The 21,397-nt window shown below is 43.2% G+C and overlaps 1 protein-coding gene across 1 annotated transcript in view; it reads left to right on the top strand.

Annotated features, from left to right (window-relative positions):
* The window catches only part of uvssa (UV-stimulated scaffold protein A), a 125,937-nt gene that overhangs the window by 60,402 nt on the left and 44,138 nt on the right, over window positions 1–21,397 (top strand). The window contains exon 9 of the mRNA XM_061685342.1: window positions 19,358–19,460. Coding sequence (XP_061541326.1) covers window positions 19,358–19,460 — 103 coding nt within the window. The remainder of the gene's footprint in view (window positions 1–19,357; window positions 19,461–21,397) is intronic.

The following is a 21,397-nucleotide window of genomic DNA, read 5'->3' as shown; positions in this document are numbered from 1 at the left end:
AACTAGTCGCCAAGTTCCTGCAGCAGAAAAACAGCCCCGCAGCATGATGCTGCCACCACCATTCTTCACAGCAGGTATGGTGTTAGCCAGTTGATGAGCAATGCCGCCTCTTCTCCAGATATGACGCTTGCAAACCTTTGGGCCTGACTATTTTGGGTTCATCAGACCAGATAATTTTGTTTCTCTAGGTCTGAGAATCCTTAAGATGCCTTTTGGCAAACTCCAAGCGAGCTGCCTTGTGCCTTTTAGTGAGAAGTGGCTTCCATCTGGCCACTCTACCATAAAGGCCTGATTGGTGGAGTGCGTTAGCAATGGTTGACCTTCTGGATGGTTCTCCTATCCCCACAAGGTAACACTGGAGCCCCGCCTTAATGACCATAGGGTTCTTGTTCACCTCTCTGACCAAGGCCCTTCTTCCCCGGTTATTCAACTTGGTCGGGCGGCCAGATCTAGGAAGGGTCGTGGTGTTTCCAAACTTCTTCGATTTCCGAATATTTGAGACCACAGTGCTTTTCGTGACTTTCAACACTGCTGGAATTCATTTGTATCCTTCCCCAGATTTGTGCCTTAACACAATCCCGTCTCAGAGGTCTGCAGACAATTCCTTAGACTTCATTTCTTGGTTTCTGCTCCGATATGCACTGCCAACTATGATACCTTATGTAGACTGGTTTGTGCCATTCCAAATGATGTTCAATCAACTGAATTTACCACACTCCAAGTTGTAGAAGCATCTCAAGGATGATCAGTGGAAATCAGATGCACCTGATCTTAAGTTTGAGTGTCATACTTATGGTGAATACTTGTGTGAATACTTATGTACCTACACTTTGTTTAATTTTTTTATACATTTACACAAATCTCTGAAAATATGTATTTACTTACTTTAACTCAAGCACCATTAATTCTTAGCTCATTGTTCTCCTAATCGATCTTTTCGAAAGATCTCTTCTTATAAAGCAGAAAAGAGTTAAGAGGAAAGTAAATCACTTGTCTCACACCTTTTTCTAGGCTGATTTGAACTTTTTTATTGTTGACTCGTATATTCTGTAAATTCAGTGGCATTGTATATTGATTGCAGGATGTCGATAACCGTCTATCCCTTGGTTTTTGAGTGCTGCTTTTTTTTTTGTTTTTATTTTTATTTTTTAACCTGTCCTGTTCAGCTACATGGCCTTGCAGAATGGTGGATCTGTATCCCTTTTGTGCTGGAACAGTTTTGCTGTGCAATAGGGAAGTTTGAAATAGTCCCTCTGCTTATTTTGCAATATTGTAATTATTCTGATGTTTATTGAAAATGCAGGATTTTAGGGGTCAGACAGAGTGGACAAGGGGAATAGGGATCCGAACCACAGCAGAACAATAGTGAGACTGTCTAGATCAGGGGTGCCCAAACTTTTTGGCTCAGGGGCCACATTGCCGTAAAAAAATTGTCATGCGGGCCAGCATTAACTTTACATGCTACCGACGAGGGAAATGCTTTTTTGTATTTTTATTTTACTGTTTTACAATGCTGTCTGCTGCTAGGTAGATCTTATAACTGCCTGACCTGGATAAATTAAGGTTAAAATAAAAATTAATGAAATGCAAAATAAAGTATTTATATGAACTTTGACTCAAACTCAAACTTTATTCATCAGAATCAACAAACAACATGTTTGCATTAATGTGAAATGTGATACTGAGATCTCGACTGCAGTAAACGGGGCAGGTCTGGCTCAAAAGCGGTGGTTTTAATGCGCAAGATGTCACGCAGGTGGGAGTCACTTCGTCTTGTCCTCACATGGTTCTTATTCATGTTCATGACTGAGAATGTCTTCTCACAAGTATGTCGAGCCAAACAAGCTCAACATTTTCTTAGCAAATGTACGAATCTCTTGGAACCTGTCTTTATCCAGCTGCTGGTAAAAGTTGACGAGGGAGTTGTTGGTACCGGCTGCGACACTCTGTGTCACACTGCAGCTCAATGAGCTCCAGCTGCAGGTGGGCTGGAACGTCACTGAGATCCACGGAAACGGTTTGGCACATAGAACGTTTTGGTGAATAATACAATGGAGTTTTATAGCTTTACGTCCTTCTTCGCTTTCTTTGTTAACCACTCGGGTTGATAATCCACTGTGCTCGCCAACCATGGCAGGTGCGCCATCCGTAATAATCTCCGTGATTTTATTCCACTTTAATTTTATGTCATGTACGGCGGAACAAACAGAAGCAAATAAACATTTCCCTCTTGTTTGGTCGTGAAGGCTCTGGAGGTCAAGTAGGTCTTCACGCACGTTAATTTCACTGTCCAGTCCTCTAAAAAAAAATCAGTAACTGAGCGCTGTCGGATGCATCCGTGCTTTCGCCACAGGCTCACGAAAAAAATTCAAACTCCACTCCTTTTGCGTCCAACTGTCTCTTAATATCAGAAGATATTAATATCACAGTGCTACGAGCCAGGAAAACATTGGCGAACTGTTACTTTTTCTCAGGACAAATGTTCTCCACCATTTTCATCACAGTCTTTAATAAATTCACCCTCAGTAAAAGGTTTGCAGTGCTTGGCAATCAGCGTTGCCACCTCATAGCTTGCCTTTGTTGTATTTTCATTCGACTCACTGGCTCTTCTGAAAAAGTGTTGCTGTGCCGTTAAACCAGCTTCCAGTTGCTTAAATTTTTCACTGCGTTCGTTCCCAGTTAGCTTGTCGTAATTAGCATGTTCCGTCTGGTCGTGTCCTCTTTATATTGAACTCCTTGAACACAGCCACAGTCTCTTGGCAAATTAGGCAGACGCAGTTGTTTCGAAACTCAGTGAAAAAATATTAAGACTTCCATTTGTCCTGGAAACGTCGGCCCTCGCTATCAACTTTCCTTTTCTTACTTCCAGTTGCCATTTTAAAAATGGGCAAAAAACAGATCATGAACAAAACGGCCCTGCGAGAGTTCAGCCACAAGTTTACTGCCATCCTGTGGTGAAATATAAAATTGCGCGTGTATTTTGCACTGCCGGGCCACATATTATTGGTTTTATGACCGAGGCTTCGGGCCAGTGGAAATATGAACACGGGCCGGATTTGGCCCGGGGGCCGGACTTTGGGCATGTCTGGTCTAGATATTAGACCACAATCTGATACGGCCGTTGTAGTCAGAAGCTTTTTTTTTGTAGTCGATGAATGTGGCACATTGCGGCAGGCTGTACTCGTGGTGTCGTTCGATTATTTGTTGAACAGTTTGAATATGGTCCATTGTGCTAAAACCTCTGCGAAATTTTCCTTGTTCTTTTGGTTGAAAAGCATTGAGTTGACTGCTGATACGTTTGTCTACCACTTTTGCAAATACAGAGAGCAGACCGTGTCTGGTCTTGGCTTTCCATGCCTTTTTGCACCTCCCTTTCTTCATGTGTTCAATACTTTTTCCCTGTGTAATTTCACAATATTACACACAACTTAATTTCTGAGCTTATTTGTTCTACTTTTTTGTATATATGGATTGCTTGGGTTGTTACCAACATCTTGTGAAATTTTCATGTCAATAGCACCTTTGGAAATACATTTAGTGAGAAAAATTGTGACGTGTTAAATACTTCAGCCGCTGTATGAATACCGCCAAAGATTTGGGGCTTTGTGAAGAAAATTGATGAATGTTAACATTTTTTATTACAAATACTTTTTTTCTAAGCCAAAAGTGCCACGGCCGTTTTTTGTTTTTTTTATTATTTTGTTTAGTTTTTGTCCCAGTCCACCCCTGAATATACTGTAAATATAGTTGAGATTTTTATAAATAACATTGCGTGACAAACATATGACGATTAATTGTAATTATTTATAAAAGTCTATCTTGTTATTGGAATATAATTTAACCAGTCAGTGCAGGCACCAACTTTATTAGGGGTCTTTGATTGTACAGTATGTATGAAGCTGGTTTTTCATGTTATAATTACTGGATCTGCTGGGGTCATCAGGCTGTGGGATGGATCTTCTTGTGTTCTTTGTGGTCCCTGAACAAATATATCACTCATGGGTGCCGCAAACCAATTATCCTTTTTTTAAGGTGGCTCCTTCCAGAATCATAATTTTGTGTCTTAAGCTAGTTCAGTGTGTTCCATGTAAAATAAAGAAGTCTTATTTCATATTTGAAATGGTGAGAATTTATAATGACATTTTTATGGCTGATCTGGTCAAGATAGAAAGGGTTTGTTGACGAGACAGCTGAGAAAACTCTTCTTGACAGAAAATGGTTTGGGAAGCTCTGGGTTGGCTAATAGACCTGCCACAGAAGATTAGTGATATAAAGATGTCCCTTGACAGATCAAAGGAACTGACTACTCCCTTGAGGCAAAGGAGCCATGTGTGTTTGTGTCAGAGGAGTGCAATTGAACAGTGAAACAGTGTAGTTGGAGAGACGAGGAGGGAAAGCTTTTTCCTCATTAGTGTGGGATCAATTTCTTGGGAGACAGTAACAATCAAAGAGCAAAATGGAAATAGATATGAGATGTGCAAAATCACACCGTATTGGTGATAAAATATTCCCTTGCTGCAAGCTTCAGTAAGAAGGGCTCTTTTTCATTCCTGGCCTGTGCAGCATTTGCATGTTGTCCTGATGCCTGTGTGGGTTTTATCATGGATACCAGTAGCCTTGAGTTTATCTTCCAAATGGACAATGACCCCAAGCATGTGGACAACACAGCAGAGGGAAGGTTTATTTGTGGGCAACAAAATGTGTGTAAAGACGGTATACTTGGCAGAATATTTGATACGGGGGGGGGATTTGATGGGACCTTTAAGAAGTCCTCTACTTTATGCTTCACATATTGATAATAAGGAGGAACAGGATTCAATAACAGAAGAAGCAAAGGTAACAAAGCTCAAATAAATTGAGAATTTCTTATTGTTTTGGATGGTACAGTAAATTGATTTTCTTACGGTTATTTAGATGTTACATGTGTTTGGCTTGACAGGAATATAAACTGATGCATCCTTTATTGATTCCATCCATCCTTCCGTTTTGTTCCGCTTATCAAAGGTTGGGTCGCGGGGGGAGTAGCTTTAGCAGCGATGCCTAGACTTCCCTCTCCCCAGCCACTGCATCCAGCTCTTCCAGGGGGGATCCCGAGGCGTTCCGAGGGCAGCTGGGAGATATAGTCTCTCCAGCATGTCCTGGGTCATCCCCGGGGTCTCCTCCTGGTGCGACTTGCCCGGAACACCTCACCAGGGAGGCGTCCGGGAGGCATCCTAATCAGATGCCCCAGCCATCTCATCTGGCTCTTCTCAATGTGGAGGAGCAGCGGCTCTACTCTGAGGTCCTCCCGGATAACCCAGCTTCTCACCCTTCTCAAAGGGAGAGCCCGGACACCCTGCAGAGGGAACTCATTTTGGTTGGTTGTATCCGGGATCTTGTTCTTTCGGTCACGACCCACAGCTCGTGACCAACGGTGAGAGTAGGAAGGTAGATCGACCGGTAAATTGAGAGCGTCGCCTTTCGACTTAGCTCCTTTTTCACCACAACGAACCGACACAAAGTCCGTATCACTGCTGATCCGTCTCCCGTTCCGTTCTTCTCTCACTCGTGAACAAGACTCCAAGATACTTGAACTCCTCCGCTTGGGGCATGATCTCATCCCCGCCAGCCTTTTCCGACTGAGGACCATGGTCTCAGATTTGGAGGTGCTGATTTTTATCCCAGCCGCTTCACACTCTGCTGCGAACCGCTCCAGTGAGAGTTTGAGATCACGGCTTGATGAAGCCGAACCAGAAGCAGAACCACGTCATCTGCAAAAAGCACAGAGGCCACCAAACTGGTGGCCTCTACCTCTCGGCTGCGCCAAGAAATTCTGACCATAAAGGTAATGAACAGAATCGGTGACAAAGGGCAGCGGTGTCCAACCCTCACCGGAAACGAGTCCGAGTTACTGCCACAATGCGGAGCAAACTCTGATACTGGTCGTACAGGGACAGCCTGTATCTGGGGATTCGGTACCCCATTCTCCCGAAGCACCCCCTGCACAGAGCTCCCGGAGGGACACGGTCGAACGCCTTCTCTAAGTCCACAAAAGACTGGTTGGGCGAACTCCCATACACCCTCAAGGACCCTGCTGAGGGTGTAGAGCTGGTCCACTGTTCCACGGGCAGGACGAAAACCACACTGCTCCTCCTGAATCTGAGACCCTCCTCTCCAGCAGCCTTTAGTATCTTGAGGATCATCCATCCCCTGGGGCCTTGCCACCAAGGAGATTTATATCCAGCTCTGTTACCGCAACCCCAGAGATAGGAGAACCCGCCTGAGAGAGACCCCAGACTCTGCTTCCTCATGGGAAGACGTGTCGGGGGAATTGAGAAGGTCTTCAAAGTATGCTCCCCACCGACTCACAACGTCCTGAGTCGAGGTCAGCAGTGCGCCATCCCCACTATATACACACTGTTGATGGTCCACTGCTTCCCACTCCTAAGACCCTGGATGGTGGACCAGAATTTCCCTGAAGCCGTCCGGAAGTTTTTCTCCATGCCCTCACCAAACTCCTTCCATCCCCGAGTTTTTTCTTCAGCGACCACCAAAGCTGCATTCCGCTTGGCCAGCCGGTACCCATCAGCTGCCTCAAGAGTCCCACAGGCCAAAAAGGCCCCATAGGAATCCTGCAGCTTGACGCCATCCCTGGACACCAACGGGTTCGGGAATTACCGCCACAACAGGCACATTACGTATCACATTACATTACGTCCACAGCTCCGGTCGGCCGCCTCAGCAATGGAGGTGCGGAACATTGTCCGCCTCCCCCGGAACATGAGCAAAGTTCTGTCGGAGGTGGGAGTTGAAACTCCTTCTGACAGGGGATTCTGCCAAATGTTCCCAGCAGAGCCAACTCACCACCAGGTGGTGATAGCTTGACAAGCTCCGCCCCTCTATTCACCCGAGTGTCCAAGACATGCAGCCACAAGTCCGATGACACAATCACAAAGTCGAGGACTTCCTGTATATATATGTATGTATGTACGTACGTATATATATATATATATATATATGTATGTACGTATATATATATATATATATATATATATATATATATATATATATATACACACACACGTCATCATCGTCAGCCATTTTCTATCCACTGCAGGATGCAGGCCTCTTCACTACTACGGCAGTTTGCAATTTGTTGCCAGTGTATTATGGTGTGTTTAATAATTTTATCTATCCATCTACTTTTAGGTCTATGCCGTGGCCGCTTTGTACCCAGTGGTATGCAACTGATAGTTGGTGTGGTCCACCTTTTGTCAGCTCTTCGGGTACCGTGGCCAGCCCATTGCCATTTAAGGGTTTTTATTTTTTTAATTATGTCGGTAACTCACGTCTGATCTCCAACCGCATCTTGTCGCGAATGCTTATTTTCAACATTTGGCGTTCCATGTTCCTGTGGGTTACATGGAGCCTTTGTATAACTTTGACATTCGTAGTCCTAGTTTCACTACCGTTAGTGAGGACTGGTAAAATACAGTGATCGGAAACTTTTCTTTTCATGCAAATTGGAAGATTGTTCTTGAATATAACACAAAGCCTTCTATAAGCCTGCCAGGCAAGCATTATGCAGCATTCAACTCCAGTGCTGTCTGTATGTGGTCCAGGACTTCAAAAAAAAAATAATAATAATAATAAGATGGCGCCTACCAGTGTGGTCGCCTCGGTAACGCGCTCTCTAGTATTGTCTTTGTTTTTGTGTTTTTCGTCCGTCTTTGGAGACCTTACACGACTCACTTACACAAGGGGAGACCTGCTAACCATCACGGAGGCTACTCCGGACTGTCTGTCACCAACTTTCGAATATCCGTTCAGTTTTTTCCCCGTGTTAATCACCGGAGCGGCGTCCGCGGTTTTCGCCGCATGGAGACGGAAGCGGCACCACAGAGGGAAGCGAGCCGGCATTCAGGTGAAACTCCGCAAGAGAGGACACAGATTGGCGTTCCCGTCGATCCACCTCGCGAATGTACGCTCTCTACCCAACAAAATGGACGAGCTTCATCTTCTGTTAAAGACCAGTAAAGACTTCGGACGTTCCGCGGCCATGTGCTTCACGGAGACCTGGCTTTGCGACGCTGTACCCGATGGCGCCGTCATGCTTCCCGGCTTCAACATTCAACGAGCGGACCGCGACATGGACTCATCGGGGAAAACAAAGGGCGGCGGGATATGCCTCCATATCAACGAAAAATGGTGTACGGACGTCACGGTACTCAGCACACACTGCAGCCCGCATTTGGAGTCGCTATTCTTAAACTGTAAACCATTCTACTCGCCACGTGAGTTTGCATCGTTCATACTGGCTGGAGTCTATATTCCGCCTCAAGCTAACACGAACGCCACATTGCTAACGCTCGCCGAACAAGTCAACGAAATTGAAAAAAAAAACACCCGGACTCACCCCTCATTATTCTCGGGGACTTTAACAAAGCTAAACTCAACCACGAACTCCCTAAATACAAGCAGCACATCGACTGTCCTACCAGGGAAAATAATACTTTAGACCACTGCTACACTACGGTAAAAAACGCATACTGTGCTATACCTCGTGCAGCCCTGGGCTCGTCTGATCACTGCTTAATTCACTTAATACCGACATACAGGCAAGAACTTAAATGTGCGAAGCCTACAGCAAAAACAGTCAAAAAGTGGACCAATGAAGCCAAGATGGAACTTCAAAGCTGTTTAGACTGCACAGACTGGAGTGTCTTTGAAAATTCAGCTGGCAGCCTGGATGAATATACGGACACTGTCACATCCTATATCAGTTTCTGTTAAGAGGTTTGTGTACCAACAAAACCATTTCGCACATTCAAAAACAACAAGCCGTTTTTCACTGCTAAACTTAAGCACCTTCGCCAAGCTAAGGAGGACGCATATCAGAGCGGGGACAGGGCCCTGTATAATCGAGCTAGAAACCAGCTGACGAAAGAAATTAACATTGCAAAGAGGATCTATGCAGCAAAGTTGGAAAACCAGTTTAGAGCAAACGACTCTAAATCAGTCTGGCATTCATTCCAAACGCTGACTAATTACAAGCGACGATCCCCCCAAGCTGAGAACAATAGCACACTAGCCAACGACTTGAATACCTTCTACTGAAGATTTGAAAAGGACAGTTTCACACCACACACCCACCCGGCAGCACCCACGACCACAACCACACCTCTGACTTCTGCGTTAACCATCCATGAACAGGATGTGAGACGCATCTTCAAACAACAGAAGATTAACAAAGCGGCAGGCCCGGACCATGTGTCCCCATCCTGCCTCAAAGTCTGCGCAGACCAGCTCGCTCCAGTCTTCACTCAGATCTTCAATAGATCTTTGGAAATGTGCAAAGTTCCATCCTGTTTCAAACGCTCCACCATCATTCCAGTCCCCAAGAAACGTGCAATCTCGGGTCTGAATGACTACAGGCCTGTCACTTTGACCATCTGTGGTCATGAAGTCCTTTGAACGTCTCGTGCTGGACCACCTCAAGAGTGTCACAGGTCCCCTGCTGGACCCGCTGCAGTTTGACTACCAAGCGAACAGGTCTGCGGATGATGCCGTCAACATGGGACTGCACTTCATCCTAGAACACCTCAACAGTGCAGGGACCTACGCAAGGATCCTGTTCGTGGACTTCAGCTCAGCGTTCAACACCATCATCCCTGAACTCCTTTCAACCAAGCTTCTCCAGCTCAGCGTCTCACCTGCCATCTGCCAGTGGATTTACAGCTTTCTGACGGGCAGGACACAGCAGGTCAGCCTGGGGGAGGCCACCTCATCCACACGCAGCATCAGCACTGGGGCGCCCCAAGGTTGTGTCCTCTCTCCGCTGCTCTTCTCTCTCCACACGAACGACTGCACCTCAGCGAACCCGACTGTCAAACTCCTGAAGTTTGCTGATGACACCACTGTCATCGGCCTCATCGAGGACGGTGACGAGTCTGCATATCGACAGGAAGCGGAGCGGCTGGAGCTGTGGTGCGGCCGACACAACCTGGAGCTGAACACGCTCAAGACTGTAGATATGATCGTGGACTTCAGGAGGCATCCTTCGCCACAGCTGCCCCTCACGTTGTCCAGCTGCCTTGTGTCAACCGTCGAGACCTTCAAGTTCCTGGGAATTACAATCTCTCAGGACCTGAAGTGGGCGACCAACATCAACTCTGTCCTCAAAAAGGCCCAGCAGAGGATGTACTTCCTGCGGCTTCTGAGAAAGCACGGCCTGCCACCGGAGCTGCTGAGACAGTTCTACACAGCGGTCATCGAATCAGTCCTGGGTTCTTCCATCACAGTCTGGTTTGGTGCTGCTACAAAAAAGGACAAACTCCGACTGCAACGGACAATCAAAACTGCTGAAAGGATTGTCGGTACCCCCCTACCCACCATTGAGGACTTGCACGCTGCCAGAACTAAGACAAGGGCGTGCAAAATCCTCTCGGACTGTCTGCACCCCGGTCACCGGCTCTTCCGGCTCCTTCCCTCAGGTAGGCGCTACCGATCAACGCAAACTAGAACTAGTAGACATTCCAACAGCTTCTTCCCTCTTGCGATCAACTTCTTAAACACCTAACCTATAATTCCATTACAACAAGCTGGCAATTTTTTTACTTGAGTTCGTTGTCACATTTCTGTGGGGCCAATTATGTATTACTCGTACGCTCACTGTAGTTGTCTCGCCATGCTGCACTATTTGCATATACTGGCCACTCATGCCAGAGTAGCATCTGCTCCATTTGCACACTGATTGAGGAGTATCTGTAACATTTGCACAACCGACATTGTCCCAGATTATCGCACTACTCGTCACTTTAAACCGCATACACTCCTTGAAGTCTCAGCGCCCTTTGCACAATGGTCATTGCACCGGACTATTGCAATATTAGTCGTTCGAACTGCTCTAAGTGCTAAAGGACTCTGCATCTTTTTGCACAATTGTTTTTTGTCAATGTCTTCATGTCCTCAAAGTGTTCTGTAAATTGACTGTCTGTTGTACTAGAGCGGCTCCAACTACCGGAGACAAATTCCTTGTGTGTTTTGGACATACTTGGCAAATAAAGATGATTCTGATTCTGATATATATACACTAAAAAAATATATATATATTTTTACTAAAAATAAAAATATTTCACTCATTAAACAAAAGATAACATAAATGTGTATTCTCACTGGGGAAAAAGGTAGGACACCCAACCTCCTAATACCTCGTGTTAACTCCTTTGGCTGCAATAACTTCAGTGAAGAAAGTTTGCTCCACTCCTCTATTCAGAATGCTTTATCCTGTGTGATGTTTGAGGGGTTTCTTGCATGAGTCACCATCTTAATGGGATTGAGATCTGGGCGTTGACTGGGTCATTCCAGGACTCACCACTCCTCAGTTTTCTGGCAGTTCTTTGTGTATTTACTGGTATGTTTAGGGTCATTGTCATGTTGCAGGGTTCAGCTACATTTCAGATTTCAGACTTTTACGGAATTATGGCATTAAAACCGATCAGCCGATCGGCATAAAATGCTAATTATCGGCCGATACCAATAAGGCCTATAAAATCGGTCTAAAGTCTAATTTATACACTTTGCTTAAAATCCGTCTGTGCCAGGAAGTCAACTAATTATGATTCATTCTACCAATTCATCCAAGAAGGGTGGTCAATATGGAGCCAGGATAATGCTCCAAAGCTGTATTTTTTTTTTTATATTTCCAAAATTAAGTCTTAAAATCTACGATCACATCTTGACTCTTTTATTTTCAAATCTATTAAGGCTAAATCTTAAAAACTCACCTTATGCTCCCATCATTATCTTCCTTCCTCTTTTCTGTTTCCCCCCCTAATGTGCTATGATAACCCCACACTGACTATACCCCCGACCCATACCACCCCACCCCTTCTCACACACACACACACTCTCTCCCTTTCCTATGCGGTAATTATTTGCCAGACCTTGGCAGGCCAAGTGCACATTAGCATATAAATAGCCAGTGCACTGAATGCCCATCACAATCTAGTACGTTTAAATTTCAGTTCATAAGATTGAATGGATTTTTAAATGTAGTCCCATCTAACTTGTCGAGAGACAATTTAAGTCAGGATAGCAGTTGTCCAATGCAGCACACAATTATTTCTTGTTTTCAAAAAACAAAACAAAATCATCACAGCATCATTCTTGTTTAAAAGTGCTATTTAGGTGCTCGGGTAGAGGGTGTATCGGAACATCTAATTGTTGTATATGAATGCATATTTGTCATCACTTAACTTTTTATAAAACACAAATACATAAAAGTTCAGTCTCAAGGCATGTTTCCGTAATTAGCCTTTCCATGACCTTGCTCCTAATAGATTAACTCATTCAGTGCCAGCCGTTTCCTGAGCAGGGAACCCCTAGATTGCCAGGCATTTTGGAGCAATTTCACTCATTTTTCAAGCCCCACAGAATATTGTGTACTATGACTATGTAAACACCAAAACCACCAAAAGAAAGATCAGACTATCTCCTTTCAACAGCAAAAAAGTTTGTCACTAGTTTATACCAACTTCAGTAATCAGCAGTCAAATATAGGTTACTTCCAGCCAAATCCGTTTCTGGAGGAAAAAAAACAGAAAACAGCCTTTTTGGAGACACATCAAGCAAAACAATGACTTTGACACCAATATTTTTTTTCTTAAATGAAAATCTCAAACATCTGAAAATAAAACAACACTGAGAAAGTACTTTTGACAAAAAATACTTTATTTACAAGTATAACTATGTTCAGAATTTACATTAGACAAAAATGCATGAACAAATGGGGCTCCCGCACTTGCATTTTCTTCCTCCTAATTGTCCTCCTCTACCGTTTGCTCAGTAGTCCAGGTTTTTATTACCTTCCGCATAAAATCTAACAAAGTTTTATCCACATCTGGATTTTATTCTTTGGTGGTGGTAAATAGGATCTTGTGTGGTTGTCATTGTCCTTGAAACCAGACCCTACTTCTGCTCGAAGCACAACCTGTGCAGTTTAAAACTACTATTACTATAAAAATACATTGTTGAAATTGCTGTAGTGGGATGTGGAGAGAAAAAAGCTTTCAATTACCTTTTTTGTTTGCACTGCGTACTGGAATGGGAGTCAAACGTCTGCTGGATGCATAACCTGTAAGTTTTTAAAGATACATAGGATTATTAGAGAATAGTTTTTATGGATGACGTGTTTTGCAAGGGTAACAAAAAAAAACATGACTTAGTCGCAATCCTCAAAGACGTTCGACTCGCGGGTGTTGAATTACTGCAAGATGGACGAGCTGTAAATGAAAAATTCAAATCAGTACTCGCAACAGATGTCACATTGTAATGTGAACTAGTGGGACTAAATTATGTTTTTATGTAACAAGGATTTAAGGAGCATTTTTGCTCGCTAAATGTAGCTAATGCGAGGAATATTTTTCTGGCCTTGGCGTAATACATTTCTAGTACTGAAAGCTTTTTTTTGTCTTTGTAGATTTTTTTTCATTTTGTCTTCTCTCTTTCCGTCATTTTCTCATTGTCTCATGCATCACGCCTCCTCCTTCTTCCTCTTCTTCCTCTGAGGGATGGACGTTGACCTCAAGGCATTGTTACCCTCTACTGGGTTCCATTCCTCATTGCAGTTATCCAGAGGCTTTGACAATTGCACATAAAGTGCACAAGACCCTTCCCCACCCATCCTCGTAAAAAAACGCCATTGACGTCTTTAGAGACACACGCAGGATTTTTTCACAGTGGTAAAAAAAGAATTTGTCCTCCCATTCACTGTGAAAGTTATGTTCTTGTTCTTTTGTCTGCCATGTTTTTGGGGGGTTAAATCATCTCAATGTCATTGTGCCTGTTAGCTTCTCTCCACGTAGGCTAGGGTTTGGTCATGTGCTACAATATGACCTTTTGTTTTTTTTGATAGTCATTTCCAAATTTACACCAATTTAAAAAGAATATCAACAAAACAATGCTTGATGCAGCACACTGTCAAGTGGTGCTTTTTAAAAAAACGTTTTTTAGAATAGCAATACAAAAAAAAAAAAAAAAATCCATCGTCCAGGTGCACTATTTTTAGAACAGGCTCACAGGCGACTCATAGCGTGCCGGCGGTCATCGCGTTGGTGACCCCTATTTTACATTAATTGATCATTTGGATTTTAAAAAGACTGTTACTTTTCCATTCCTTTATTCAAAAACATTATTTCAAATTGACAGTGCAAAAAATGCACAAACATACATTGATTATGATTCTGGTTACTGGTTTGGTCCGTAACATGTCAGAAAATGGGCAAAATATTTTATCGTACTTTTCCAATGTAAATGCAGATGTTTGCAAATGTGTTCCACTGAAACGCATTTTATGAACAAACAGAGTCTGTGAATCCGAGACTGGCTCTCCTATCTCTGGTAGTTCAAATCACTGAGGTATAAAGCTACTCAGTGGAAGAGCCCCAGGGGTGGATAAGATTCATCTGGAGTTCCTTAAGGCTCTGCATGTTTTGTGGCTGTCCTGGGTCATACGGTACTACAACATCAGTGTGGACATCGGAAACAGTGCCTCTTGATTGGCAGACAGAGGTGGTGGTATCCCTTTTAAGAAGTTCCAAGTATAGGGGGATTATACTCATCAGCCTCTTTTAAAAAAAAAAAAAAAAAAATTATTTATTTGTTTGTTTATTTCTTTATTTATTTTTAAACCTGTCCTGTTCAGATGCATTTTTGTGCTTGAACAGTTTTGCTGTGCACCAGGAGAGTTTGAAATACTCCCTCTGTTTATTTAAAAATATATATATAGATTATTCTGATGTTTATTGAAAATGCAGACGGAGAGAAAAGTGTTTTAGGGGACAGACAGAGGGATAAAGTGGACAAGGTGACTAGGGGTGAGAACCACTGCAGAACAAGAGTGAGATAGTCTAGATATTTGAACACAAGTAACATGACAACAGTTATTTGTAGATGGGGGTGGGGGGCACCTGGTGAGGACATGCAATAACTAACCAAGAGAACCAGATAAGAGAGGACAGAAGAGGGCAGGACAGGATGTGAGAAAATGAGCAAGGCAGTGTTATTGACGAGTGGTGCTAAACACCTGTAAGAACCTGTGAGTTGATATGTTAGTATATGTTGTTGTTAGTGATCACAGCACAAGTAATTAAAGCCTATATATAGTGTGTCTATCAAGCTTATTAGTGACTGAACACCATATTACAAATGAGTATAAGACTGCATTGGCATGTCTGTTAAAGACTTGTTGGACCTTTACTTTGGCACCATCCGGTGGATATTTACAGTACATTTGGTTTATCAGGTTTTTTTGAACCTGTATCTGACCAGTAATTTAGACATATTTTATACTATCAATCATTATATTTTTCAGTAATTTAGACATATTTTGTACCATCCATCCATCCATTTTCTGAGCCGCTTCTCCTCACTCAGGTCGCGGGCGTGCTGGAGCCTATCCCAGCTGTCATCGGGCAGGAGGCGGGGTACACCCTAAACTGGTTGCCAGCCAATCGCGGGGCACATACAAACAAACAAACAACCATTCACACTCACATTCACACCTACAGGCAATTTAGAGTCTCCAATTAATGCATGTTTTTGGGATGTGGGAGGAAACCGGAGTGCCCGGAGAAAACCCACGCAGGCACGGGGAGAACATGCAAACTCCACACAGGCGGGACCGGGGATTGAACCCGGGTCCTCAGAACTGTGAGGCTGACGCTCTAACCAGTCGGCCACCGTGCCACCTATTTTGTACAATCATTATACATTTTTCTGAACAACTTAACTTTTCTTATGCCACCACTTGAAAATTTCTGCTTTTTGCAGATTTTTCAATTAAATTTTCAATTAAATTTTCAAGGTAAGGCAATTTTCAAGGCAAGGCAAGCTGCCTGCCTGCCTGCACGACACATACTTGGTGGGGTGTTCAGGGCACGTCTCACCGGGAGGAAGGCCTGGGGAAGACACGGGGCAAGTTGGAGAGACCATGACTCTTGGCTGGCCAGGGAATGACTCAGGATTCCCCTGGAAGTCTGGAAAAAGTGGCTGGGGAGAGGAAAGTCTGGGCTTTGCTTTGTCTGCTGTCCCCGTGAACCAACCTCCGGATAGGTGTGGGGAAATGGATGGATGTTCAATGTTTCAGTATGTTTTGCATAACTTTGTGTTCTCTAAAAAGGAGCTAAATTGCAAAATTTGAATAGGCGTTTAATAGACCAATACATTTCGAAGTACGTCCACTTCAGTCTCTTTCTGTGACTCTTCTGGTTTGTTTGTGTCTTTTTTGCAATGTGCTAATGTCTGTCACTCAATAGCCAAGTTCAATAGCCAAATCCATCTGAAAACATCCTGTTTGAAGCCTCGCAGTGGTGAGCTACTGTTGATCTATTGTTAGGTAGGATCTCATGATGTCGAAATGTGAACAGCATGTTGAAAGAATGTTTAAATACAGTGCTGTGATAAATCTCAAATTCTTATATTTTTACATAGTTTCCCCACTTTGTTTAAAATTGTCAAACAAATGTATCAGAAAAATATAAGCCAAGTGAACTTAAAATGCTGTTTTTAAATGGTGTTTTCATTTATTATGGAAAAAGAACTATTATATAAGTTAGCTGGCCCTGTGTGAAGATTTGATGGCCCCCTAAACCCTTTCACATCTCTGTGGAGATATTTTGGCCCACTCTTCCTTGCAAAACTGTTTGAATTAAGCAAAACTGGAGGGTTTTCGAGCATGAAAGGCCTTTTTTAAGGTGATGCCACTGCATTTCAATCAGATGCAAGTCTGGACTTTGACCACTCCAAAGCCTTCATTTTGTTTTTTTAAAGCATTCACAAGTTGACTTGCTGGTGTGTTTTGGATCATTATATTGCTGCTGTCCAGGTCCTGAAGGAGCTAAGCAGCCCAAGACTATCACACTACCACCACCATGTTTGAACTCAACTTTAATCTTGTCTCTAATCTTTTTTAGATCTTTTGTCTGACTTGATTTTTGTCGGGTGATTTATTTTTTGACAGGTCTGGAGGTAATCAAGTTTGGGTGTGATCAGTGAAAATTAACCAAAAATTGTGATTAGTCACAATTAATTCATGATTTAATAAGTGGAGTAATTACTTTTGCACACAGGGCCAAGTAACTTAGTTTTTTCCCTTTATGAATGTAGTCACCATTTAAAAACAGCATTTTAAGTTCACTTGGGTTGTATTTGATATTTACATTTGTTTGATCTTAAACAAAGTGGGGAAAATATGCAAAAACATAAGAATTTGGGCGGCACGGTGGCCGTCTGGTTAGAGCATCTGCCTCACAGTTCTGAGAAGCGGGGTTCAATCCCCGGCCCCGCCTGTGTGGCGTTTGCATGTTCTTCCCGTGCCTGCGTGGGTTTTCTCCGGGCACTCCGGTTTCCTCCCACATCCCCAAAACATGCCTAGTAGGTTAATTGAAGTCTCTAAATTGCCCCTAGGTGTGAATGTGAGTGCGGATGGTTGTTTGTTTATGTGTGCCCTGCGATTGGCTGGCAACCAGTTCAGGGTGTACCCCGCCTCCTGCCCGAAGATAGCTGGGATAGGCTCCAGCACTCCCGCGACCCTTGTGAGGATAAGCGGCTCAGAAAATGGATGAATGGAATATAATAATTTGAGAAGGGGGCCAATACATTTTCACAGCACTGTACCAATTCTAATTGAGCAAGGACATGTTTTGGTTGCTTCTTGGCTCAAACACCTGTTGTGAATTCTGCCGTCGGTGCAGATGCTTCTCAGAGTACTGCAAGTTGTGCAAAAAATGCTGAAACGTTGGACATGCACAGTAAAAGATTTCAAGAACCTTTTCATCAGTTTAGGTTCATTTCAGGTTAAATTTGAAATTTCACCTGAAAGCCAATACATGCAAATCAGTCGCTTTTCTGCAAAAATCGACATTTTGAACTCAAAATAGGCCATTTCCGTGAATTGTATAGATCCAATGAGTTTTTCCTGGGGGGGCGGGGGCGTCGCCGTCGCCGTCGTCATAGGCTGTTTCGTACTCCTTGAATGCTGGCAGGTAGCGGTAATGGTACTTTTACTCCGTTACAATGATTTAAATGTCGCTATCTGCTTTTATTGATCAGTTATGGCTTATTTATCAAGTATTTTTTGCGCGAGACTACAACTTCGACTTCCGCGTTGGGCGCTGTTTGCGCCATCTATTTTAAGCGCAAGTGACGTTTAAGTCTAGTTCACCAATCAAACGACACAAGAAAGTCACATGACCTCACACAACGTCTTCTATTGGACTTCCTGGGCATAGGTATTTACACGAGATAAACCAGCCCGGCTGATCGTAGTGCCTAAATGGCCACCATTTTGGGAAGGTCGTCGTTACCATGAAGGCAACGGTGCTCTCCTCTTGTTTACATTCAGACGAACAAAAACAAACAGCTTGCATGTATTGTAGTATTTGTCTGACATTGTCTGCCCAAGCGTGGATATTTCAGCTCACTCATCACTTGAGAAAACACCGTGCAGTAAATTGCAAATGTTATTTTTTTAATTATTATTATTAAATAAGTTGTTTGTGCTATTTACTCAATACTTGAGTAATTATTTCAGTGTGTTCTTTTTACTCTTATTCAAGTATTTTCTGGGAGGATGACTTTTTACTTGAGTCACATTTTATTCAAGTAACAGTACTCTTGAGTACAATATTTGACCACTCTACCCACGTCTGGAGCGGATATCCTCTATTGCTACTCTTACGTTTAAGCAACATTTTTGCTCATCCAATCAGATATTTGTTGCACTGGTCTTTTGTATTTTCTCGTTGAGGTGCTGCGGGTCGTGTCCCTGGTTGCGGTCTCAGCGGAACCGCGAAGCACACGTAACATCGGCGACAAGAGCTGATCCGCTAGTACATCTTGTATTAATTAGGAAACGCACCTACAATTGTCTAATTAGTTTACGGATGTTAATGTTAAATGTATTAAGTGACGGAGCGATATTAGGGATTATGTCACAACACAGAATGAACTAACTTCAAATTCAGAAATGGCCAATAAAAACAGAAACATATTGTACTTACCGTATTTTCACGAACATAAGGCATAAGGCAAGGTATTAAAAGGCGCAGTCTCAGTTACTGGGTCTATTTCTGTATTTAACACATACATTAGGCGCACCGTATTATTGGCCGCAGGCATGGTAAAACATATGCTATCTTAAAACATACGGTAGCATGCATCCACGCTAAAGCAGGAGCAAAACTGAGTTCGGTTTACTTTATTGAAGTATTTAACAATGTACTGTTTAGATGAAAGATGCAAAACAAATGACTTACATCAGGAGACTGTATGTTGCTTTCCATTTGCTAATTGCATTACATTTCCTTCTGACATTAAGGCTTCATCATTTGAAGATTGTGATGATGACACTGATTTCATTGAGGTACCAGAAAAAGAAGGATACGAGTCACATATCCCTGGACATCTACAAGTGGAAAGTGGTTAGTTTAAAACACATTACACACACACAACCATCTATCAATTTTGTCTGTACTGATTATTTGAAATTTCTTGTTACACCTTTTGAAATGTCATTGTGAACAGGCAGGTTGTCATGGTGAAGCAACCACAAGTTATCCTGTCACAACTCTCGCCAATTCTATTAGTAGACGTGCTGCTTGATCGGAACGTTCTGACACGTTCTATATACAGTGGCACTTCGGCTCACTGCTGTTCATGAAAAAACCCATGTAAAAAAACTAATTTTGGAACAAATATTGCTTTGATTCTGTTAGAGGTAAAAAGAGATCATAGAAAGGCCGTGGCCCGGGTTTAGCCAGGCGAGCGTTCGAATCTCTATTACCCGGTTCTTTTATGCTGGTCGAGGTGATTCTTCAATGATTAGGCTGGATGAAAAGTTTAACAATTTATTTGAAAATACAGTCAAACAATAAGGTTGGTGAAAGTTCAGCGCTTCCTCAGCGCGATTAGCTCCGGGCGTAAAAGACCCCGGACGTTTTTCCATCATAGTCTCTCATAGTCGGAAGACTACTTCCTGTTGTGACATAATGCAGCCTCGGACCAATCCTAGCTTGGCTGCGTTGTCCGTACGTTCGGAAATTCCGTCCGACGGACTCACCGTGCACCGAGATTGCGTTACTCAAAGACAGAGCGCACTCCATTTTCTATACATTTTGTAATGAATGTGTTGGCCATTGGCAGGGATACTTCAGTATGTCCACCATATTGAATGCATCAGTTCTGCCTGTACTCAACGGCACACTCCAACAATGGCCTGAGTTTCCGAACGTTACAGGGCACACAGAGCACGCCTGGAGTGAACTTCCCAACGTACCCTCTGTTGATATTTTGTGCGGATCTTGTATCTGCGCGACTAAGTGTAATGCAACAATGTTTGTGAGAAGAGCTGGGTGTGTATCTGTAATGGGATGTATCAAACAAAACGTGTATGCAGTGCTGTGTAAGCGTGCAGCCAGTAATTTCTATCAACTCCCCATGTTGAGGGGGCCCTATCAGACATGATACACAAACATGATGTGTGTGTGAGCGCTATGTACCCTATATGAAAAACTGCAAGTTGACAGATCAATGGTACGGACACAGTTCTTTTCGAAATGCAAAATTTGGAGTAAGCCACCAGGAGCTACTTTTGTCCCTTCCTGCGATCTACAAATTCCATCGATCTCTGATTTGGTTACTCCTTTCTCTTTTCACTGTTGTTTTTTGGTTGGGACAGCTGCCTCTTGGAGTTCTTTTATTTCTGCTGGTCCTCTTTGTGTTTGCAAATTGTCTACTATTTTACACAGCAATTGTGGCCTAGGTGTGGTTTGATAGTCAGGAGCCTGCTTGGCTTCTAAGTCGGCAATGACATTACCATGTTCTTTAACTTTACCAGCTTTGGAGTGGCCTGCTACTTTGATGAGCAAGACTGCTTTAGGTAATTTTACTGATTCTGCCAGTTCCATTAGCAATTTGTGGTATTTCACTAGTGTGCCTGTGGTCGTCAGGAAGTCAGTTCTTTGCCATGCAACCATGTCTACAAGCAGTGCCCTGCAGACATCGGCCGAGTCCGTGGATATGTTTACAGTCTTACCTTCCACTAGTTGACATGCCCGATGGAACTCATGGAGTTCTGCCGAGTGTGGTGGTGGTAGTTTTTCTGCTTCTAGGATTGAAAATACATTCTCTTCTCCTATGTTTGGTGTCCTGATTGCATATAACACGACTACATGTCCCGCGTCTCAGTTGAAGTGAGTGTGCCCGTCTGCAAACAATGTCATGTCTGGGTTTTCCTGTGGTGTAATTTGTAGTCTGATTGTGCCAATTCATCTTCCATGGCTGCCTCACAATTGTGTACTGTGTCCTCATCGTTTCCTAGTAAGCCTGGTAAGTTAGCTTGTGTATTGGTTGGGATATG

The sequence above is a fragment of the Phycodurus eques genome, chromosome 9, assembly GCF_024500275.1.
Source record: "Phycodurus eques isolate BA_2022a chromosome 9, UOR_Pequ_1.1, whole genome shotgun sequence".
NCBI classification, from domain to species: domain Eukaryota; kingdom Metazoa; phylum Chordata; class Actinopteri; order Syngnathiformes; family Syngnathidae; genus Phycodurus; species Phycodurus eques.
The sequence above is the reverse complement of the archived record's forward strand: the minus strand, read 5'-3'. Positions and strand labels throughout refer to the sequence as shown.